At 45.1% G+C, this 25013-nt stretch overlaps 1 protein-coding gene across 1 annotated transcript in view; it reads left to right on the top strand.

Annotated features, from left to right (window-relative positions):
* Positions 1–25013, top strand: part of LOC124615664 (farnesyl pyrophosphate synthase-like) — a 260601-nt gene that overhangs the window by 229027 nt on the left and 6561 nt on the right. The window contains exons 6-7 of the mRNA XM_047143693.1: positions 19382–19459; positions 24414–24545. Coding sequence (XP_046999649.1) covers positions 19382–19459; positions 24414–24545 — 210 coding nt within the window. The remainder of the gene's footprint in view (positions 1–19381; positions 19460–24413; positions 24546–25013) is intronic.

Here is a 25013-nt window from a genome sequence, read left to right as displayed (position 1 = left end):
AGAACTTAGAACTACTTAAACCTAACTAACCCAAGGGCATCACACACATCCATGCCCGAGGCAGGATTCGAAACTGTGACCGTAGCGGTAGCGCGGATCCAGACTGTAGCGCCTAGAACCGCGAGGCCACCCCGGCCGGCTGTAAACAACAGATGTGCATTCGACTTGACAGCAGACAAAATTAAGAAGTGGACGCGTGGCTGTAGTGCATCAACGTCACAGACACCAACGGAGCAACATTTCTGAATCAAGTGTTTAAGGGGTTATGCAGAATGTTTTGAAGAGGAGAAAAGAGGGGAGGGAATGAAGTAAATAGGATGTCAAGCAAGACAAGGCGAAGTGGTTTCCGGAAAATTGTGAAGAAACAGAAAGTGAAATGGTCGTCGGAAGGACTGATTCAACATACAGAAAAATCAAAAAAACCTTCGGTGAAATTAAAAAGTAAAGGCGTCAACATTAACCGTATAATGGGAATTCCACTGTCACACTGAGCGGAGAGAGCGGGAATAGTGCACTGAAGGCCTCTGAGAGGGGTAGAAACTGTCTGATGAGGCGTTAGAAGAAATGGGAGCCAATATGGAAACTATAGGAGATCCAGTATTAGAGTTTACCAGCGATTTGGAAGACTTGCGATCAAGGAACGTGGGAGACAAAAAGAACATTCTTTAGGAATTTCTAAAATTATTCGCTGAAGTGGCAACCAAAACGACTATTCACGTTGGTTTGTAGAATATATGAGCCTGGATACTTTCGGAAACATATCTTCAACACAATCCCGAAGCTAGTAAGTGCAAATAAGTGCGCTAGCTATCCACAATCAGCATCCAAGTTGGCGACAAGAATACAGAAGAATCCAAAACGGAAATGGAAATTGAAGATCTGTTAGATAATGATTACTTTGGCTTTCGGAAAGGTAAAGGCACCAGAGAAGTTCTGACGTAGCACTTGATATTGGCAGAAACACTTGAATAATCAAGAACGGTGACTGCAGTTGTTGACCCAGAGAAAGCGCTTGACAAATTAAAATGGTGAAGATGTTCGAAATTCTCGGAAAGCGGGCGTAAGCTGTAGGAAGCTGCAGGAATAAAGAAGGAAAAATAATAATGGAAGACTAAGAACGAAGTGTTCCGATTATAAAGGCTATAAGACATGGACGCGATCTTTCGTCTCTACTGTTCAATGTATACATGGAAGAAGAAAGATTCAGGAATGGATTCAAAATTCAGGGTGTAAGGATGTCAGTAATAAGATTCATTGGTGACATCACTGTCCTCAGTAAAATTGAGGAACGATTGAAAGACCTGTTGAGTGGAATGAACAATTTAATATGCACACACTAAGTACCGAAAGGAAACTGAAGAATGGTGAAAGTAACAAACAATAGCAGAAATGAGATTAACGATAAACTCAACATCAGAACTAGGCACCACGAAGTAGAAGTGAAGGAATTCTGCTACCTTGAAAGAAAATAGCACATGACGGACGAAGCAAGTAAGACATAGCACATAGCAATCAGACTAGCACAGGCCATGAGGGCATTCCTGGCCAAAAGACGTATCAAACATCGCCTCTAGCCGGCCGGAATGGCCGAGCGGTTCTAGGCGCTTCAGTCTGGAACCGCGCGACCACTACGGTCGCAGGTTCAAATCCTGCCCCGGGCATGGATGTGTGTGATGTCCTTAGGTTAGTTAGGTTTAACTAGTTCTAAGTTCTAGGGGACTAATGACCTCAGCAGTTGAGTCCCATAGTGCCCAGAGCCATTTGAACCATTTGAACCTGCCCCGGGCATGGATGTGTGTGATGTCCTTAGGTTAGTTAGGTTTAAGTAGTTCTAAGGCCAAGGGGACTGATGACCTCCGCTGTTAAGTCCTACAGTGCTCAGAGACATTTGAACCATCGCCTCTAACTATACAAAGACGTTTTCAGAAGGCACGTTTGGAGCACAGAGTTGAGTAGAAGCGTAAAGCGGACTGTGCGAAAACCGAAAAAGAAGAGAATCGGAGAGTCTGAGATGTGGTGCGACAGAAGGATGTTGAAAATTAGGTGTACTGATACGATCAGAAATGAGGAGGTTCTCCGCAGAATCAGAAAAGAAAGGAATGTAGGGAAAACCCTGACAAGAAGAAGGGACAGGATGACGGGCCCTGTATTAAGACATCAAGGAATGAGTTCTGTGGTACTTGAGAGATATGCTCAGCGTAAAAACTGTAGGAGAAGACAGAGACCCAAATATATCCAACAAATATTTGAGGACATTGGGTGCAAGTGCTACTCTGACAAGAAGAAGTTGACGCATCAGAGGAAGTCGTGACGAGTGGTATCCAGCCATACAGAATACTTATAAGAGAGAGAACAGAGAGACACGAACAGCCTTTATTCCCATGCGCTAGAGATAGACCGGAAAATAATACTGCCACGTTTCGTACAGTGGCTTGTTGGGTACAGTTGTAGGTGAACCTTTCTCTTATTTCTGCCATTAGCTTCTTCGATGTGTAGATTGAACAGAAAGGACGAAAGACTATATACTTGTGTTATATCTTTTCTAATCGAGCTCTCAGTTCTTGGTCTTCCATTATCTTTCTCTTGGTTTTTGTACAATTTGTATATTATTCGTCTTCTCCTAAAGCTTGCCCCTGTTTTCCTGAAAATTTTGAGCATCTTCAGAATTTCAGATGTTGAACGACTTTTTTTACGACGACAGGTATTTTGACCGTTTTTTAATTTTCTTAAGTCTTGCTCGCCATTATCCAGTGTTAAATGGAACTGCTTCTCTGGTGCTTTTATCTTTCGACTGTTCAAGGGATCTGAGCAATTTTTTCACCCAATAATAGATCGTGTAGGGACAAGTGTTTTGCAGTAGTAGCGTTAAAGTAACTTTTATTCTTCGCTGTATTAAAGCCGCACAGGCTGATTTAAAAATAGAATCGTGTGGTTTTATTTACCGGAATTCCATACTTAGGAAAGAGGCCGACAGTGATATAATGTATACAGATTTATGGAAAGAAGACCTTCGAAAATTAGGCCGAGGTGCTCGGTGCTTAAGACACTGCACTATTATTTACAAGGAAGGCTGCTCATATTTCAGTGCGGCCACTTTAATTGCGGAGTTGTATTGTTAAGGCTAGATGGTTTCCTCAGAATGCTATAGCTAGATCGCTCGTCCATTTTTGTTCGACTGATGTAGTGTTCTGTATCTAATGACCCTTTGAAGGACAAACATTTAAATTCTAAAACTTCCTACCTGTTTTCTCTCCGTGACAGAAACTCCTGTTATTTACACCCATTCTAGAATCGAGCTGGAGTTGTCTCGATTTTAAGAGCGCCAAGTGTAGTGATAATGGAAACCACAGCATTTTAATAGTGCGAAGCAACTCTTGCAGGTGTTGGCGACTTGTTTGTCAGTAGTTCCGAGTGTGCATTACGGAACGACTGCATTTGCATATCACCCGATACGATCCTCTGCCAAGTAAGGATTACGTCACGGATATTGAAGTCGCCTCGTGTTGCACTTGCCGGTCGACTTTGACGTGGGCAGTGTTTGGAAGCATGGAACTGAATTACACCGAAGGGTAATGCTTTTGTACTGATACAAGTTGAAAAGAATACTTTGCTTTAGATATTTGTTAACATGAACTGATTGTACTTTTCTCACCTGTCGTAATCTTCGGTCTACCATACCCTAAAATAACACACGTAAATACAGAAATATGTTGCATAAATGTTCTATGAGATGTTGCGGTGATTTAATTGTACTATAATAACACTGTTCCTCTTGACCACAGTATTTTATTTGCTTTACACGTTTCGGCGTTTCGCCATTGTACATCATGACAAGTTTCATTCGCTTGTCATTGTATACTTACTATTTAAGATGTTATCACATATTTCTCATTGCAGATCCTTTGAAAATGGCGTAACGCCGAAACGCGTAAGGTCTAGCAAAGTCAACAGAATACTGTGGTCAAGACAAACAGTGTTATTATAACACGTAAATACACTGTTGAAGAAAAAGACAGAATAAATGTATCGAGGAGCACGAAGACGTCATTGGGACAAAGTTAAAACGACATATCGCTTTCGGTGAAATAAATTTTGCCGGCCGCGGAGGCCGAGCGGTTCTAGGCGCTACAGTCCGGAACCGCGTGACTGCTATGGTCGCAGGTTCGAATCCTGCCATGGGCATGGATGTGTGTGATGTCCTTAGGTTAGCTAGGTTTAAGTAGTTATAAGCTCTAGGAGACTGATGACCTCAGATGTTAAAATCACAAAATACTCGTTTTGTGTAAATACCCAAGAACTAAAATTAGTAATTCCGACTTTATGATGAATTGTTTGCGAGGCTGCTTTATTCCCTGTCCACGTTTTATTTTTACCTCCTTAGTGAGATTCGAAGGTTTTGTTATGGAGAACAGAGAATTACTGTCTTACTTTCCAGTCATCAGTGTTTGTTGTTTTAATGTATTTGTAATCGATTTAGAAGCAAACTACGCCGTCATCTTCAGGCACTTTAGCAATGTCTTGTGTATGCTAAGCTGGCCAAAGTATATCCTGTTAATGTGCCTCAGTATCCTCTGGCGTGGTAACTTTGATACTCACACTTATCACATTAGGTAATGCTGAGCTAGAGCAAAAGGATTATTTACTGTGGTGTATCACAGCACCATAGTGGTACAGTGCCTGTAGATGATGCCGTAGTTTGCTTCGAAATCGATTGCAATTAAACTAAAACTAAATAAACAGAGCTGAGAGGAAAAGCAGTAAGAGAATAGCCTTCGTTCTTGATAACAAAATATTTCACAGCTGACGTCTATTGTTTCCAGCACCTCGGAAGCAATGAGACCAACTGTTGGTCAGTAGGTGTCTTTTCCTGTCACACGAGCACATCAAAGAACAAGGTGTTTCCTGTTGGGCAGAGAAGGAAACGTAGACGTTGTGACCGTCGTGTAATTGGCCATTGTCATATCGGCATCTGGTGAATGTAATATGCTGATAAAAGGAAAAGGAAAAGAATATTAGGGTTTAACCTCTCATAAACAGTAGGGTATTAGAGACGGATCAAAAGTATGAATTGTGGAGAGATGTGTAAGGAAATTGGCCGTGCTCTTTTCAAAGGATCCAGCTCAGCATTTACGTGAAGTGGTTTAGAGAAATCACCCGAAAGCGAGTTCGGTGCCTTACCCCTGTGCCAATTCGTCCGGTCTGATGAATGATCACTCTGGTTACTACATTCCTTCGAAATTACTTACCGTCGTCATATTGGCATAGTAACACACTTGTTCGTCCCGTGTACAGTTTTAGAACCTATGTTGGAACGTGAGCCTTGAATCGTTAACGCCGGCCGCGGTGGTCTAGCGGTTCTGGCGCTGCAGTCCGGAACCGCGGGACTGCTACGGTCGCAGGTTCGAATCCTGCCTCGGGCATGGGTGTGTGTGATGTCCTTAGGTTAGTTAGGTTTAAGTAGTTCTAAGTTCTAGGGGACTTATGACCTAAGATGTTGAGTCCCATAGTGCTCAGAGCCATTTTTAGCCAATCGTTAACGATTAAAGTCACAATGAACAATGACATTCGGGTTGACGTTCGGTCTTATTGTGAGTAGTGGGCTCTTATACTAAAGGAGACAGAAATTGGAAATCGTGTGATATTTTTTATGAAATTTAGTGCTTCCCCGCATACTCCCTCCCAGTATAGTGACAGTCATACTGCGTTTTTTATCCACTTTTAGCTTGTTTATTTCGACAATATTTGTACCAAACCGTAGTAAGTAAATAAAACTTCCAAGTGAAGTTTAGTTGTGAAATATTAGATATTAAACTGTGGTAAAGAGCTCTGCGGGGCCTACGAGAAACACGGGCCCCGCAACGAACATGTGAAGTCACACTAGTCGGCTTGTCCGCCACAATTCGCGAACGCTCGGCTCATGCAGGGTCCACAGGAAATCAATATGCAATTGAAATAGTATCCACTAGAGGTCTTAACTTTGTCGTGTGCTATCGAGAGTTGCGTGCATTTAAACGCGCGGGCAAGAATTATTAAACTTCACCTGAAATACACTACTGGCCATTAAAATTGCTACACCCAGAAGAAATGCAGATGATAAACGGGTATTCATTAGACAAATATATTATACTAGAACTGACATGTTATTACATTTTCACGCAATTTGGGTGCATAGATCCTGAGAAATCAGTACCCAGAACAACCACCTCTGGCCATAATAACGCCCTTAATACGCCTGGGCATTGAGTCAAACAGAGCTTGGATGGCGTGTACAGGTACAGCTGCCCATGCAGCTTCAACACGGTATCACAGTTCATCAAGAGTAGTGACTGGTGTATTGTGCCGAGCCAGTTGCTCGGCCTCATTGACCAGACATTTTCAATTGGTGAGAGATCTGGAGAATGTGCTGGCCAGGGCAGCAGTCGAACATTTTCTGTATCCAGAAAGGCCCGTACAGGACCTGCAACATGTGGTCGTGCATTATCCTGCTGAAAGGTAGGGTTTCGCAGGGATCGAATGAAGGGTAGAGCCACGGGTCTTAACACATCTGAAATGTAACGTCCACTGTTCAAAGTGCTATCAATGCGAACAAGAGGTGACCGAGACGTGTAACCAATGGCACCCCATACCATCACGCCGGGTGATACGCCAGTATGGCGATGACGAATACACGCTTCCAATGTGCATTCACCGCGATGTCGCCAATCACGGATGCGACCATCATGACGCTGTAAACAGAACCTGGATTCATCCGAAAAAATGACGTCTCGCCATTCGTGCACCCACGTTCGTCGTTGAGTACACAATTGCAGGCGCTCCTGTCTGTGATGCAGCGTCAAGGGTAACCGCAGCCATGGTCTCCGAGCTGATAGTCCATACTGCAGCAAACGTCGTCGAATTGTTCGTGCAGATGGTTGTTGTCTTGCAAACGTCCCCATCTGTTGACTCAGGGATCGAGACGTGGCTGCACGATAAGATGCCTGTCATTTCGACTGCTAGTGATACGAGGCCGTTGGGATCCAGCACGGCGTTCCGTATTACCCTCCGGAACCCACCGATTCCATATTCGGCTAACAGTCATTGGATCTCGACCAACGCGAGGAGCAGATTCGCGATACGATAAAAGGCAATCGTGATAGGCTACAATCCGACCTTTATCAAAGTCGGAAACGTAACGGTACGCATTTCTCCTCCTTACACGAGGCATCACAACAAAATTTCACCAGGCAACGTCGGTCAACTGCTATTTGTGTATGAGAAATCGGTTGGAAACTTTCCTCATGTCAGCACGTTGTAGATGTCGCCACCGGCGCCAAACTTGTGTGAATGCTCTGAAAAGCTAATCATTTGCGTATCACAGCATCTTCTTCCTGTCGGTTAAATTTCGCGTCTGCAGAACGTCATCTTCGTGGTGCAGCATTTTTAATGGCCAGTAGTGTAGTTACTCGCTCCTTGCCGGAGGCGGTTGCTGGCATTCGTAAGACGTGCAGTGTCACGTGCTGTGACGTACGCGGCACTCCCGGTTTTCCTCGTGGGCCTCGGAGCTCTTGATGTGACGTTTTCTACTACTTACGTCATGACCGAAGAGCTGTAACTTGGAAATGATCTAATATGCCGAAAATTGGTTAGTGAGAAATAAGTAGTGTGGGACAAAAGGTAGTTTTTGCGCTTTTCTACCTATAATGATGATGACGATGTATCCAAGGTTCTCGGGTGTCCAGCCTGATCCGATCGTTGAAGTTCCACGATATTTCGGCGAATGGATTCCATCAGCACCACCTGATGATGGCGGAACGGTTATTCGCCGAAATATCGTGGAACTTCGACGATCGGATCCGGCTGGACACCCGAGAACCTTGGATACAGCACATTCGCCGGGAAAGCCTCAGATCACAGATGATGAAGATTTTTGGTTTGTGGGCGCTTAACTGCGCGGTCATCAGCGCCCGTCCACCTAAAATCCATATACATTGGCGTGCCCCTTTAGTTTTGATAGAAGTCTCCCACCTTTATCTACATTCCTCATCACGTCATGCTAAGACTAAGGGCCGTTGCTCGAGAAGTATTTCACCGCTAGGAAGAGCTGCCCGTCACAAGTAATGCGCTCTGTCGAAGGACCTCGATGGCAGTGTAACGGAACAGTTTCCGCCGTAGCAAGCGGTGCGAGACGGAAGCGGCGGTGCGGAGAGTTCTAAGTAGTAATATCACGCACGGGCTGTTGTTTTAAGCGCTATACAAACACTGGAGGTTTTATAGTTAGTACAGGCGGTGCCCCACAGCTCGTACATATTTCAAGAAAGTCGTGTCTAAGATCCATTAAGAGCTGCTGATTCACTCTACCAGTTTCCATCAACCGACTATCTTCAGGCATCGTAACATTATTTGCATGACCCTGTATGGCATCGTTCTTGTAGTGACGTTAAAAAGTTGTATAAGAAACAGTCCTGCGGCACTGAAACTACCGCAGATTGCAAAACGCATTAATACTGTCACCGTGTCTTTTACTATTCACTGTGTTGGTGGATTTTCACCTTCTCAGTGATTTTCGTATCTTGCCTATTTTTGTCCACGAAACTGGAGTAGAAATTGGCGAAGAAGTTCAAACCGTATGGAAGGGGGCCGCTCATTTTTCAATACACATCCCAACCGGTTTGAGCATCCACGTGCAGTATCTTCGAAATTTTATTTTACTTTTTACACAAAAGTATACCACCATAATCAGTCTCAGCGGAGTACGAAAAACCACAAACCTGCAGCCACGGATCGCGAATACTCGTCCCATTTACGCTTTGGCTTCTTCCTAACACTTGAAACGCAGTAGCTGGTTTCCTAAATAAAAAAGGAACCCTGCGATCAGGTTTTAAAGACGATGCGGTAGTCGACTAACTGCCGTTATCACCCTCAATGGTTCGGCATCGGACGGCCGTCGTCGACGTCCAGGCCTTGGAGCCGCTACCTCTCAATCAATTAGCTTCTCAATTGGCCTCCGAGGCTGAGTGGACCCTGGTTCAGTCCTACCACCTAGGAAAAATCCCTGTCAGTACCGGGAATCGAACCAGGGTCCCCGGCATGAGGGTCTATCGCGTTGTGCGGTCTTTTTTTTTTTTTTTTTTTTTTGAGGATTATTCCGTCTTTCGCGACTGTAACAAAAGTTTTATTTGCACTGAGCACGTTTGGCTTTATTTTAAATAATGAGACAAAGCACTAGAAATTTCAAAAAAATTGCATTCAAACGAATATAATTCGTGAAGTAACGCACTTCGATATTGTTTTTAAATAATGAAAATATTACGCTCCACACAAGGTTTGAATCCATAGCAAACCATGAAACGAAACTGAAGGGTGGAATCCATACCACGATTAACCAGTGCTACATCTTGCACTGGATGGGAAAACAAAAACTGCGAAGACCTATTCGCACCGGGGACAAAAAGAGGAAATGGGGCAAATACTGCTACAGAGTGTGAGGGTTCACAACGAAACTCTCCATCTGCTGTATCATCCAAGTATGACTTCTCGTAATGATGAAAGTAGATCCCACGTTGTACCGTGTAGTGTTCTATCATCGTCTTGTAATCTTAGCTTCTCTTACCCGTGATGTTCCAGCTACATGGAGGGTCGTGGAACGCACTCCACAAAAAATTGGAAAAATATTGTCGATACTTTGGGTTACGGAGGATCTTGCAGTGTCGTTCCTGCAAATAGTTCCAAAAGTCTAAAGTGTCCTTAGTGCCGTCTTGAAACAAATAATTCACTGCATGTCCACGAAGCCACGTCATTGCATTAGTTTTAGTGCGTGGGTAATACGTCTCATCCGGGAATAGGATAGTCTTGGGGTCGATATGATTCGGCGTTACCCGAAGGAAGTATGCTGACATTTGCCTCACTAAGTGCCACACTGCCGTAGACTCGCCACAGCTAAGACGGTGTTCATCGTTGTCTTGAACGCCACAGCTCGTGCACGTGGGTGAGTCTACCATGTGGATCGCATGTAGCCTTGATCTGGTCACCTGCTTGCCGTTGACACTGATATACCACATCGCCGTGACGTCAGTGTCCAGTGTTACGTGGTGAATTGTCCTCCACACTACTCGCCAGTTGACGTTCGGGTGCTTCCTCTCCACGACGTTATCGGGTCGTCCACGTTGCAGGACCCTATAAACCGTCTTTGCCGTCGCCAGTTGAGTCGCTGGTAAGGCAAGTCGAAAGTAACTGAGTTCGAGGTAAAAGACACCGATGTAGAAGAGCGAGGAGGGGACGTGGTGTATCGGCACAGGCGGCAACAGGGAGGGCGGTGCTAGTTCTTCTATTAACAAACTGGTCAAACTGTCCGGACGGCGGTGCCATAGTTCGACTAATGTGCTCACAAATAGGGCGACCGCTCTGTCATGAACGTGATAAAGGCCAAGCCCTCCCCGATCCGGGGGAAGGGTGAGAGTCTCATATTTGATCTTGAAAAGCATTCCTGAACTCACGAAGGACCCAAAAGCCGCAAGTATACGGCGAGCTAACATCACCGGTATAGGTAATATCTGGGCGATGTGCGGAATGCGTGACGCTAAATGTGTGTTAACATACTGGGTCCTTTGGACGTTGTCCAGGGCTCGTAGGCGGTTGTTGGCAATTCCAGTCCGAACATTTCGTAAAAGCCGTCGAAAGTTGTGAGCAGCGGTCCGTCGTATATCGTCTGTAAAATCAATGCCGAGACATTTCAAACTATCTCTGAGCTGTAAAGGGGTGACACTGTTCTCAGACAATCCGACCCCGATGTTCATCGCCACCGATTTTGCGACGTTGATACGACTACCAGTGGCCATGCCATATTTCGCTATCCAATTCAGTGCGCTAGCGGTGTCGTCACCGTTGCGGATGACAATCACCAGGTCGTCAGCGTATGCTTTACATCGGAAAGTGTGGCCTCGTAACGTCATACCCGTTAGTCGTTGGCGCAGGCCGCAGAGGAGTGGTTCCATGGCCACAGCGTAAAGTAAAGTGGACAGAGGGTAGCCTTGGCGTATCGATGGAGAAATGGTGAGGGACTGCGAAGGTCGGCCGTTGACGATCACCTTGGACGTCGCGCCACGGAGTAGTCGCATGACGACAGTGACGAATGGCTGTGGGTACCGCATATGTTGGAGGACCGCTTCCAAATAGTCGTGGTCCACTCGGTCGAAAGCTTGACTAAAATCGATTGCCGCCAGTGCACCCTTCAGACGACATGCCCTCGCCAGTGAGATCAAGTCACGATATTCACTGAGTGCTGTTTGAATATTATTGTCGCCTCATAATGACGTTTGATCGAGTGAGATAACATTTCGTAAGGTCTGGCGTATCCGCGCCGCCAACAGTCAAGAAAAGATCTTAAAGTCGCATTTCAAGAGCGTCAACGGGCGGTAGTCCTGCAGTCGTGAGCCACCGTGAATAGGAATAATCATCCCTTCCACAAGGGCCGCAGGGAGCGGCACGTCCGGGGATAGTAGTTCGCGACAGATGTCCGTCCATCGGGAGGCTAATAAATATTGAAAAGTCCGGTAAAATTCCAAGGGGAGGCCATCAGGACCCGGAGACTTGTTGACAGCTCCTTTTCTAATGGCGTCGATCACTTCTTCTTCTGTAATTTCGTCCATCAAGGCCGCTTCCATTGCCGGGGTGACGGTGCCGTAAATCGTCTGAGAGACGGCCTCCAGTGCTGTCGGATCAGGGGTCTGAGCGGAATAGAGTTGGGAATAATGATTGTAGAACGCTGTGTTTAGGTCTTGTTGCGTGGTAAGGCGACGACCGTCCTCCGTGTCGATGAAGCGTATCAGCGCTCGTTGGCGTCGTTTACGTTCACGAAGGACGTGGAACATTGATGGGCGTTCGCTCGGTATCCGATCCTGCGTCCTCGAGCGGATGACTACCCCCTCTAGGTGGCGTCGCATATGAGCGAGGATCTGAGCCTTAGCACGGTGGACCGCCGTTTGTCGTTCCGGAGACGGCGCCATAGCATCGCAGTCGCGCAGGACCCGGAAGTAAAAGTCGAGTGTATGTCTTCGCCAAGTAGCGTGGTCGCGACCGTAGGTTATCAACGTTCGCCTCAGTGCCGGTTTGGCGCAGTCCAACCACCAGCGGATCGTTGTGGGATACGCACGGAGGCGATTTTCACACGAGTGCCACGTATCCTCAACGGCTTGGCGGCAATCCGGGTACGACAGGTGAGCGATGTTTAATTTCCACGGGCTGCGGCTTCTCCACACTTGCAGCCGCCGCAGGGTGACGTCACAAATGTAAGCTGTGTGGTCCGAGAATGCTGCAGGCCACAGTTCCGCATCCTGTGTTCCAGCGGCGAGAGAGCGTGAGACATAAATCCGATCCATACGACTGGAAGAGTGACTCGTGAAGTGCGTGAATCCCGGTCGGTGGCCGTGAAGATGTTCCCAAGTGTCCACCATCTGCAGGTCTCGAATTAGCGTCTCGAGTTACGGGCACGGATTATGTCGTGGGAGTTGGTCTCTGGGGGCCAGTACGCAATTGTAGTCACCTCCAAACACCAGATGGTCGTGGCGGCCTTGAAAGAGCGGGGCGACGTCTTCCGCAAAGAATCGTGAACGCTCGCGACGTTTGTCCGTCCCGGAAGGTGCGTAGATATTGATAAGACGGACACCCAGTACTGTGAGTGCCATTCCTCTTGCCCCAGGCAGAAACAGGATATCGTCCGCCACTATCCCTTCCCGAAGTAGTACAGCGACACCGCTGCCTGTTGGGGAAGCTGGAGAGACGCAAGTATCGTAACCGTACATGCCTGGGAAGTCGTCGACGTACACTTCCTGGAGAAGGGCTATGTCGATGGAAGCAGAGTTCAACGTATCCTGAAGCAAGGATAACTTAGAGCGCGTCCGTATAGTGTTGATGTTTATAGTTGCAACGCGATAAGTTTGAGGTCTATCCATAGCATCCGTGTTGGCCATCAATACCCTTGTAAGGCTGTCTCGTCACTGTAACTGATGGCGGGAAAGGATCAACACTGGTGGGGTAAAGTTCCCCCCATGTCGTCCGACACGATGGGCAAGGAGTGTTCCTCACAGTCGTCCGCCCAGTCGCCATGAAATACCATCGGCTGTTGGTGGCTGTTAGTGGCTGCTGCGGCACTCGGCGCTGACTCCATCGGCTCTGCTGACTGGGAATCGGCAGCGGCTGTCTGTTTGTGATCCTGCTGTTCTGTTGGGTCGGAGGGGCTGAAGCCGTCACCACGGCGATCTGTTGAGTTTGATGTTACAGCGGCCTCTGTACCGCCGGTACCGTCGTCGGAATTTCCACAGTCCATGTCAGACGACCGCTGCAAACAATCGCCCGATGGAGCACGCCGCCGTCTCTTGTGTTTTCGCGGGGAACGCTGTTTACGGACGTGTGTTTCAGTATCTGAATGTGGGTGAATTTCTTCAGCTGGTCCGGTGTCTGGAAGAAAAGCCGCTGTCGGCACAACCCGTGGGTCAATGTCCATCCTGGCATCCACGCCTTCTTGCAAGGTCGGCCGGTGATTATCTTCAGGTGGGGGCGCTGTTGTAGAGGCCGGATCCTGTACTGCAGAAGCCATCATGGTCTCGCTATCGGGGGCGGCTATCGGACTAATGTGGTCAGCATCGAAAAGGGTTGCTGCCCGTGTAACTTCGGCGTAATTGAGAGGAAGGGTCGTCACCGTAGAAGGAGTCATAGATTCACCTGTCGGGATTTGAGTAAGCCGTCGTCGGAGACAATCCGACCGGACGTGCCCTTTTTGGCCACAACCAGAGCAAGTGCGTGGCTGACCGTCATACATAATGATCGCCCTACATCCGCCGATGACAAGATATGACGGAACATGTTTGGTCAGTTCGATTTTAATCTGTCGCACTCCGTTAAGAACGGGGTACGTTGTAAAGGTGGTCCATTTTTCGGCCATATGGCTGATCACTCTGCCGTAGGGCTGGAAAGCCGCGGTGATTACGTACGGTGGTACTTCGAACGGGAGTTCGAAGACGCGTATCGTACGGAGGCCAAGCCCCGCGTGATCGATAGAGACCGCCCCAATATGGCCATCAGAATGTTTGAATTTAAGATCGTTCGCATGTGCGCGCACGATTCTGTTGCACACCTCGTCACTTACTAGCTTGACGTAGACAACACTGCTCGTGATAGAGAGATGGATACCAATTATGTCTCGCGGTTCAATTTTAACGTCGTCACGTAGAAAACGTTCCACTTCAAAAGCTCGCGGTCGTGCATGATCGGGTTGAAAACTGATCTTGATGGTGGTTTGTCTGTATGAATGTGCCATGTTGCGTCGGTAGTGATGGACTCTAAAACTAGCGACAATGCAGTAGTAAACAACTACGGGCACTCGCGACCGCGCAGACGGGACGTAAACAAGACGTCCTCGCCGCAGCGCTGCGGAAAGCGCGCTCGGTTACGGAGGGAGACAGCTGGCCACATACCTGCGAATTTCTGTCACGAGCCAGAACCGCAGGTCAGTTGCGCGAATACTTTTGACAGATCCGGCCTGATGTCGGGGCCTTTCGTTTTCCACTAATGTGAAGGGCCATCCCCGGATCTAGGGTATCAGACACGCCCAGAGGTAGCGTCCCTCCCTGTCGAACGGCAACTTGACAGATTATCGTGATTTATCCGTGGACGCAGAACAGCTTCATGATCGACAGGCCAGAGCTTGCAGGCGACGAACTACACTAGTGCCGACTGTGTCTCGCCGAAAATACGTTGTACAGTGCGAGTTCTTGATCGTTTGTAAAGTGCAGTAATTCGCAGTAACACTAAAATAATGGATATAACGTAGTTATGGCTATACAGTAATGAACATAGTACATAGTGTTGGTTTAAACAATTCATCCTCCCTTTTTTTTCGCTTCTTTCAGACACCTGCACCTGTCTCAGTTCTTTCTAAAACTTTGACCCACAGTTGGAATGCCTACGATAAATGATTGAACCATCTGTTTGTACGCCCTATTTTTTACAATCTTGTTCATATAATGTTCTTGTGTCAGTTTCCACAAGGCATTTCGCAGTACACTTGAGGTTTTTTTTTTCCACACAGGGTGTATCAAAAAGAATCATCCGATTTAAAAACTCATAACTATTATGTTATTTGAGATACGTGTGTGAACAATGTACTGTTGGAAAAAAAAAATGGCTCTGAGCACTATGGGACTCAACTGCTGAGGTCATTAGTCCCCTAGAACTTAGAACTAGTTAAACCTAACTAACCTAAGGACATCACACACATCCATGCCCGAGGCAGGATTCGAACCTGCGACCGTAGCAGTCGCGCGGTTCCGGACTGCGCGCCTAGAACCGCTAGACCACCGCGGCCGGCTACTGTTGGAAAAAGCAAACTCTCGAGTTGTACATGGTTCTCGCTAGGTAGCAGCAGTGTGCGTCCACTTCAATTCTAGTAAAAACGGTGTCAGGACAACAGGAGGCTTTTTGTGTTCTACGCTTTGCGTAAGTGCCGGTCGGTGGTAACCGCTCAGCGCGACTTTCGTATTAGGTTTGGTGTCGATCCTCCTACAGCATTAGATGATAGCATGAACTGTTCCGAGAAACAGGTTGTTTGTGTAAAGGTAAATCACTGGGCCGTCCCAGAGTGTCTGACACAGACGGTCGGACGCATCCGCCATAGTTTCACAAGCAGTCCGCAGAAATTCGTTCGCCGTGCAGTTCGACAGCTCAACATGCCCCCGATTTCGGTCTGGCGTATGTTGCGTCGACGTTTACACATGAAAATATACAAAGTTCTGCTGCTGCAAGCTCTTTGTCAAGGTGACAAACGACAAAGTGTGGAGTTCTGTAATTTCATTCTTGGCAAGATGGCGGATGACAGTTTTCTTCCACTCTTCCTCCATTACCAACCACAATCAGTGTCTCAACATTGCATAACAGCAGCTGTGGAAGATGCAAGACATGCTCGCTGCATTGTGGGAACAATTTGAATGCTGCAGTGACATATGCCGAGCATCTCAAAGGGGTCATAAAATGTTTCAAATGGCTCTGAGCACTATGGGACTTAACATCTGCGGTCATCAGTCCCCTAGAACTTAGAACTACTTAAACCTAAATAACCTAAAGACATCACACACATCCATGCCGGAGGCAGGATTCGAACCTGCGACCGTAGCGGTTACGGGGTTCCAGAGTGAAGCGCCTAGAACTGCACGGCCACACCGACCGGCAAAAGGGGTCATATTGAACTTCTATGAAAAAGTATGAAAAAAAACTTTTTGAGTTTCCTGTTCATCAAAAATCGTTCAAATGGCTCTGAGCACTATGGGAATTAACATCTATGGTCATCAGTGCCCTAGAACTTAGAACTACTTAAACCTAACTAACCTAAGGACATCACACAACACCCAGTCATCACGGGGCAGAGAAAATCCCTGACCCCGCCGGGAATCGAACCCGGGAACCCGGGCGCGGGAAGCGAGAACGCTACCGCACGACCACGAGCTGCGGACTGTTCATCAAAAAACAAAATTTATTGCACATTTTTACCAGTTTCAGAAATATAGACATGCCAAATGGGATGATTCTTTTTGATACGCCCTGTACTTGTAGCAACTAAAACTTGCAGTCACCTGAAAAAGGCAGGTAAATTCACGCAGTTTCTGAACTTGACCCGTCCCTACAATACGCTCATGTGTGGCTTGCAAATGTTCCACAGTGAAACAAAGATGCGTGGAAAATTGTTTCATGCTAATATGAGTTAACGATTGAGTTACTAGTGAGAGGCCGCCTCCAAATTCGTACGGCAGCAGCTGCGTTCCACGCGGGCCAGCGTCAGTTGTTTGTAAACCACAGCACGTGGCGTGCGTCCTTGACAGGCCTCGGTGTTTGTAAACACCTCTCTCTTCATGCAGGTCGCAGAGGCTGTAGTGACGCCGTGGCCGGTGGACCGCTACGAAGCCCCTCAATTGGCCAGCTAGCTGCCGTAGCTCGGCTCTCGTTCCAGCGCTCTTAGTTTACGTTAAACAACAAGCTTTCTTTCTGCCAACCAACAGCTTGGGCGTCGCTCTACTTACGTTGTGATTTGCTCTAACCTGTAAACGAATACATTTCTCAATATGCAGAAAGAACCGCTATGTAGGTAATAGGTTGCCTTTTTCCAGTTTCACACACAGCTAACTTCAGCTACTTTTATTCTTCGTGCCACAGAATATCTCGAAAACAAATACATCACTGTCTCAAAATATTTTACATATATTCACATAGTAGCATCACAAGGAATAATCCTTCTATCCATGACAGGAATATTGATTTAGGAAATATGCCAAAGCTAGCCATTTATTTTCTTTCTATTATCTGCCAAATAAACAAGGCCACACACGTCGACCTTCCAGTCGTTTCTGTAAAACCTCAGTAATACTTCCGTCAGTTGCCTGCTAACATTTAACATGTTCTTGTTGGAGACCTGTACGAAACCACTGCTACTAGCTTTCAAGAACTGTTACAGACAGCATCGGTCAAATTCTTTGAACCTGAAGTAAACTCTGCCATATGAAAGTACAACTACTCCTCATTAATACTTACTGGCTATTAGATAACATTACATTACGTTCTGTCCCTTAGACCGTGTTCATTCAATCTGTAAGAATACCAAGTTGTTTTATGAGTGGTACAATAAACTTTCGAGAAAAGAAAACATTAATATGCACTGACATTAGAAAGCCATTTCTTGCTACCTGTGAGATATTTCCTTTAAATGCTTTCCCAAATACATGGTTCTTCCAATTAAACTTTCGCTACTTGAGGGAAAGTACACGGGAAACTCTTTATTGTATTGGTACCCAACTTTATAGAAATGATGTTCAGACTGGGCGGCACAGGATTTGTATTGTCAGTAGTTTTAGTGTCGTGACTTGCCGCTAGGCGCCTTACTGGTAGGGCGACGTGGCGCTGTAACACAAGCGTCAGTGTGCATTACAGCTGCAGTCAACAAGTGTCTGGTCAAGCTGAGCAGCACTCACCTCGTAACGCTGTTTCATCAAAACATCATCAGTAGTGCTGCTGCTCTTCGCAAATATCGACTCATTCAAGGAATACTAGAGTTTCCCTTTCCTCGCCCGGGTTGACGAACGTGGTTCGGAAGTTCGAATTCAATGGCGAATTGGGTATTGCTCCTAGAAGAGGTCGACAGCCAACTGCGGAAAAAATTGTTGAAGAAGTTACTGTGTCATGGCTGAGAATGCCGGACGCAATGTGTGACGTGCAAGTAGTGAACGAGCTGTGATACGAAAGTTGAACATTCCATGGTCCACCGTTCGAAAAGTGCTGCGAGAAGTTGTGAAATGGTATCTCCAGTGCGGTTCCAGGTTGTCCTGGATGCAGATGGCCTTCTCATTGAGCAACGGTTGTAACCTGGAATGTGAACATGGTACGCAGTTAACCAATGTTACTCTCTCCAGTAGAAATTAAAACACGTTTCTTTCAATGGTTTCAACGTTATTTCTCTTCTGAATATTCTTACAAATATTTCCACAGAGTTTTTCGTGGATGCCTTCTCAGGTAGTGAAACTTTAATTATAGCTACCCAGTATAATGAAAAGTATATTCAGTTACTAGCCTTGATTATGATCTTCTTAACCCTTAAAATCTGCATCATTACATTGCCAATGGTATTTAGTCTCTTTGAATAATACATATGGTTTTGTTCAAGGATTTTAATCAGTAAATAAGTTGCAAGTATCGAGACTAACTCTAATACAGTTACAGCATTTCTCATTTTTTGCCTATTTGGCTGTTTAGACAATAGTCAATCTTGAGAATTTCGCGATTATTTAGTAAGATTACAATGAGATAAACAGCTTAATTTGTATGATTCGATGATTATTAAATCTTTATTTTATCATCATTACTTTGCGACTGTACAGAAAGATAATAATGAAAAAAACTGTAAGAAGTCAGGATGTTAGCAATTATACAATATAGTTATCTTCAACTATTTCCAAATCCCTCCAAATCAGTCTGAAAATTGTCTAAGCATTCTAACAATAGTCACAAATCGTGCAAACAATATGTATGCAGCGTTCTGGTTTTATATTCCTGTAATATTTTCTACATTTGAAAATTTTGATAATATTCATTTATATTTATTAATTCGGTTAAGTACAATGATTCAACGAGAGATAATGTTTGTGTGATTTGTGGACAACTCTGAATAGACAGGAATAGAGTCATTTACTGTTGTATGTAATGATGTGACGATTAATTTACGATGCCGCTACATCCTAAACGTAGATGTGATAACGTAAGACACAGCTCACATGTAATTCACCGTGATTCCGCTATTCAAGATATCTCCAAAAGAAATACGCAACAACTGTAGCACCATTCTCATCAGTTTTTGTCATATTTTTAACAGGCTGGCATCCAGGACCCGGAGATCCACAGGCAGGCTAAGACAATCTTGATGGAAATGGGAAAATTCTACCAGGTCATGGTAGGTATCTGACCACTTTGGAAAATTTTCAAATTCTGTGTGTTCATTTACACAAATCTAGAATAAAAGAAGTCATGATTTATGTCAATCTGTATTCTTCAGGTGTTCTGTGTACTGAAATTCTTAAATATGTGCTTTCCTCACTATTAGACAGAACTTTTAAAGTTTCAGATGATAGCTCTTTAATGGCATACAGCGGTTTTTTGAAACAAATTCTCTATCATATGCGTGCCAAAACATTTTGAATATTTTGTTCAAGTTCAGATCGTTTAATAAATCTATAAGAACTAAATATTATGAGTGTGTTTTTTTCTTTAACATTAAATAAGAGATCACTTCATGAAAACTAATAATATTAAGTTTAATGATAATACTGTTACATAATAATACCTCCAAATTCCTCTGTTCTAGTCATAGGGTAGTCTCTCGCTCTTGCAAATATAAGTGTCCTTGTAGAATATTTTTGCAAAGTATATGGGTTTTTGGGTAACATTTACTCTTCTGTACAGCCAGTATTAATCAGAGGTCACCTTATTTATCGGAGAGGTTAAACTAAATTACGGAATATCACAACTGGCTACAGCGCTATGCACAATACAGTGCACTGGTAAAACAAGAGACATAACAGTATGAAGAGAAGCGATAGCTACAGTTACGAGAGTATGCAGATGATCAAGCGATGTTGGCTGAATCTTGGGAGAAAGTACAATTTGCGATGGAGAGGTCGCCAAGTGTTAGAGAGAAAGAGTATGGAATGAAGATAAATGAAGTGAAGACTTTTTTGATGATGTAAATCAGCCAATGGAACTGTGGAGTCGTAATATCATTGAAAAGAAAAAAAACTTAGAACTGGCGAAATCTTTTGGGTACATAGGAAGTGGAGTTCGACAATAGAAAATCAAAGAATTTTTTATGTGAAAACTCTTCAAGCTTTATAAATAAAAAAACGTTATTAACATTTTCCATCTTTATTCTTCATGTCCAGATATTTGTAGCCCTCTCTCGCTACAGGGCTCCAAACTGAAGCGTGTAATATGGCGGTGTGTAACGTAACTACGTCAGTGCGTAAGAAAGAGCGTGCTGTAATCGAGTTTTGAATTCAAAGAGTTCGTCCGCACATGGAACACTCTCTCCTTCTGCATGAAAATGCCAGACCACACAGGAATGCCGTGACATCATCAATAATCCGACGCCTTGGGTTTACTGTCATCGATCACCCTCAACACAGTCTCTTCTTGACCCCATCCGATTTTCATCTGTTTCCAACATTTAAAGGACCTCTTCTAGGATTTCACTTTGATTGTGATGAAACGGTGCAAGCAAAGGTGAGGCTGTGGTTCCGTCAACAAAGGCAAACAATCTACAGTGACGGCCTTAACAAACCTGTCTCTCGTTGGAGAAATGTGTTCGTTGCCAGGATGACTGTATTGAGAAATAAATATGTAGACCTGAAGAATAAAGATTTTGCATTTTAATAACATTTGTTATTACGATTTTTCACATAAAAAATTCGGAGGCGTTTCAGCAAACCCTCGTTCAAAGGAGAGCTAGAATATCCACGCTGGTTTGTTCTGTCAGCATGAGCGTATCTGAAATCTCAACCAGCTGGAATAGGCGATGATATGCGTTGTGGAGAGTCTTAATTATAGAATTCTGAGATCCACATTCCTGAATAATACGAGAAACATACTGGCTTCTCCCACACACGTCTCGCATAATGAACACGATGCTTAAAGTAGAAAAATTGTAGTCTGTACAGAGGAGAAGGAATGAAATAAACAGGATGTAAGGGAAGACAAGGTGAAGTATCTTCAGGAAAAATACGGAGAAATAAAAAGTGAAATGGTCATTGGAAGGACTGATTCAGCACACTTTTTAAGTCAACACAATCTTCGATGAAATTAAAAAGCTAGGAAGCCAACATTAAGAGTGGCATGAGAATTCCGCTATTAAACTCAGAGGAGAGAGCGGATAGGTTGAAAGAGTATATTGAAAGCCTCTAGGAGGCGTAGGGACTGTCGGATGACGTGACAGAAGAAGAAATGGGAGTGGTATGGAAGAGATCCAGTATTAGGGTTTAACACAACTTTTGAAGACTTGCAACCAAATAAGGCGGAAGGCATAAATAACATTCCCTTGGAACTTCTAAAATTATTTGGGGGAGTTGGATAGTTTGATAGGGTTTTGTGGAGAGAAGCGCTAAAAGTGAAATGGACTGACAGAATGACAAATAAAGAAGTGCTTCTGAGAATAGGAGAGTTAGAATAAGATAAGAAAAAAATTGTATGAGACATATATCGAGAAGAAATTGCCCACAAAAAAGAATAATCGAAAGAAAGATTGTTAGGAAGACAGGGAAAGGAAGAAGAAAGACTGGAATGCTGAATGCTGCTAAAAAAGGAGGAAGTTATTAGTAGGTTAAAGGAGAAGCATAGGACACGGGGCAGAGGGAAGTGGAGAGGGTGCAGTCTATTTCTGTCGCTATACAGATAAGTCAAAGAAGAAGTAAAGTATAGTTCATTACATTTCATAATATCTATTCTTACCTTCTTTCACATCTGGCAAGTATCTGTTAAGGCGACAGATCCCATTTTGCACCGTAGTTGGGGACCACGTTAAGTTTAGATCCCCCTATAACTCGCTATTCAAATTAGTTCAAGTGTTGGAGGTATTAGGACCACGTCTTCTAAAGCATTGCGTTGCTCAAAACGACCCTCGTGTTGAAGACAGCTTTACCATCTCCAGTTCTTACAAAGCGTAGTTCTATACGAAGTGTCATATTTGGTATACATCGGCAGAAATAGGAAGTGTTACATCTTGAACGACTTGACGGAGCGCTACCAAAATTTCCGTGCCTGTGGGATATGTTGATTAAAATTTAATGCTTATGCTAACTTGGCTGTGGTGCTGTAGCTCAGTGGTGAAGTACCTGGCTGCAAATCCAAAGGCCTCGGATTAGATCCTGGATCAAATGTAGAATTTTTATCCGTCACTTGTCACTTCTTTCACCTCTGGCAATGTTTGCTGATATTAAAAATGCCAGGCTGAACCGTGGTTCGGATTCCACGTTAAACCACCTACAACTGGCTCAGTTCAGAGGTACGAGGAAGGCAATGGCACACCATCTCCTGCCCATGCCTACTAAAGCACTGAGGTGGTCAAAACAATTTTCAGGTGGATAACTGATTTACTTTTTTATGCTAGTTTATTTTCAGGAGAGAAAAAGGCCATTCCTTAAAGATGAAGAATAGTACAAGTACGCTATGGCCTTCATGTGTGCCTGACGTTAATAGAACTTTTCAGTGGAGGTCGCAACAGGGCATCCTCATGGGCATGGGTGCGTCAGAACCATAGGTTAGACAGACAGCTGTGTGTAGTGCAATGCAGTAGAAAGAGTGGTAACGAGATGAACTCAGGACGTGTGGCAAGAAGAGTAGGCGCAGGAGCTTTCTCAAAGAATGCGCCACGAGAAGATCGTGGGATTGCTCTACTGCTCCTAACAAAATGACAGATGACTACATCTGAAATACTGGCAGAATGTCACCATAGACAGTCGGGAACAAACTAATGGAAACTGGGTCAAGATCTCGAGTTACGACGCGTTGTTTAGAACTCACGCCAAGCCACACACAACAAAGACTTGCGTTCTGTACAGTCGCAGCGAAGTGGGCCACTGAACGGCGTGTCTGTAGATGGTCCGGTTAAAGGTCACATGAAGCAGCGATTCTCAAATCCAACTCCTGGAGTCAACTTGCAGGGAGCTATTGGAACTGACAACAGCGCTGGTTTTGTAACTGTTGAAAAATGGCTGAATGTTCACCAGTATGTAGGAGGTATGGGGAACCCTTGAGACAACCCCTCTGTTACCAGCGTACCAAATGGTACATTCCAGCAAGATAATGCACATGGTCGGTTTAAGGTTCAAGCTGCACAAGCGGCTGCTTGAGACGTCAGGCTGAGAAGGGGCCAAAGGCGGCCATAGTGCAAAATTTATACGCAAGGTTTGTCATAATTAGTAGCGAAAACAATGCTTTTCCACATCCACCAAATTTAGATTTATTTTGAAAAGTCTTACCAAGAGCCCAAGGAACAGCAATTAATTTAGACGCTAGAAAAAGACGCGCCTGCCATTGTGGCCGAGCGGTTCTAGGCGCTTCAGTCTGGAACCGCGCGACCGCTACGGTCGCACGTTCGAATCCTGCCTCGGGCATGGCTGTGTGTGATGTCCTTGGGTTGGTTAGGTTTAAGTAGTCCTAAGTTCTAGGGCACTGATGACCTCGGATGTTAAGTCCCATAGTGCTCAGAGTCATTTGAACCAAAAAGACGCACCGCGAAGGAATTATCTGACTGGGACGGAAATCGCTAGTATACACGCACAGACAGACAAATGATTGCAATTTCAGAAAAACTGGTTAATTTATTCAAGAGAATGGAGCACGTCAATGACGCATTGGTCCACCTCTGGCCCTTATGCATGCAGTTATTCGGCTTGGCACGGATTCATAAAGTTGTTGGATGTCCTTCTGGGGACATCTTGCCATATTCTGTTCAGTTGGAGCGTTACACCGTCAAAACCTCGAGTTGGTTGGAGGGCCCTTCCCATAACGCTCCAAACGTTCTCAGTTCGGGAGAGATCCACCGACATTGCTGGCCAAGGTAGGGTTTGTAAAGCACGAAGACAAGCAGTAGACACTCTCGCCGTGTAAAGGTCGACATTACGTTCCTGAAATGTAAGCTCAGGATGGCCAATACTGATACTGGTAATGGTGGACATTAGTTTGGAGTGGAATGAAAGCTTAATGTAATATTCGCTACGGCATGTACATTTCCATAAATTTCGCTAAATGTTGGACTGTTGCTTCGTTACGTAATACTTTCCACTTCTGTCAGTGTCTCGGTACACGAATGTAAGAGCTTATTTTGCAAAATGAACGCTGAGACGTCGTTGTTGCAGGACGACTTCCTGGACTGCTACGGCGACCCCGCGCTGGTGGGCCCAGGCACGGACATCCAGGACGGGAAGTGCACCTGGCTGGCAGTCGTCGCCCTGCAGAGGGCGTCCGACCAGCAGCGCCGCTTCATGCAGGTGCGCACAGCTGCTGTACAAGGGGCGTTTGAAATGTCCGCGCAAAAATAAAAACTACTTATGTGTTTGGGGAAAATCTTTTTTAGTTTTCGACATAGTCTCCTTTCAGACTTATACACTTCGTCCAATGCTGTTCTAATTTGTTGATCCCTTCCCAATAATAGGAATTATCTAAGTCTGCAAAATAGCTATTAGTTGCTGCAACCACCTCCTCGTTTGAATAAAATGTTTGTCCCGCCAGTCATTTCTTCAAATTGGGGGACAAATAGTAGTCCGAGAGAGCCAAGTCTGGAGAATAGGGAGGATGTGAAACGAGTTGGAATCCTATTTCGATTGGTTCTGCGACCGCAACTGCTGAGGTGTGTGCTGGTGCATTGTTGTGATGGAAAAGGACTTTTAGCGGTCCAATCACCGGCGTTTTTCTTGCAGCTCGGTTTTCAAACGGTCCAATAACGATGAATAATATGC

This window comes from Schistocerca americana, chromosome 5 (assembly GCF_021461395.2).
Source record: "Schistocerca americana isolate TAMUIC-IGC-003095 chromosome 5, iqSchAmer2.1, whole genome shotgun sequence".
NCBI lineage: Eukaryota > Metazoa > Arthropoda > Insecta > Orthoptera > Acrididae > Schistocerca > Schistocerca americana.
Note: the sequence above shows the minus strand (reverse complement) of the source record. Positions and strands in the feature narration are given on the sequence as shown.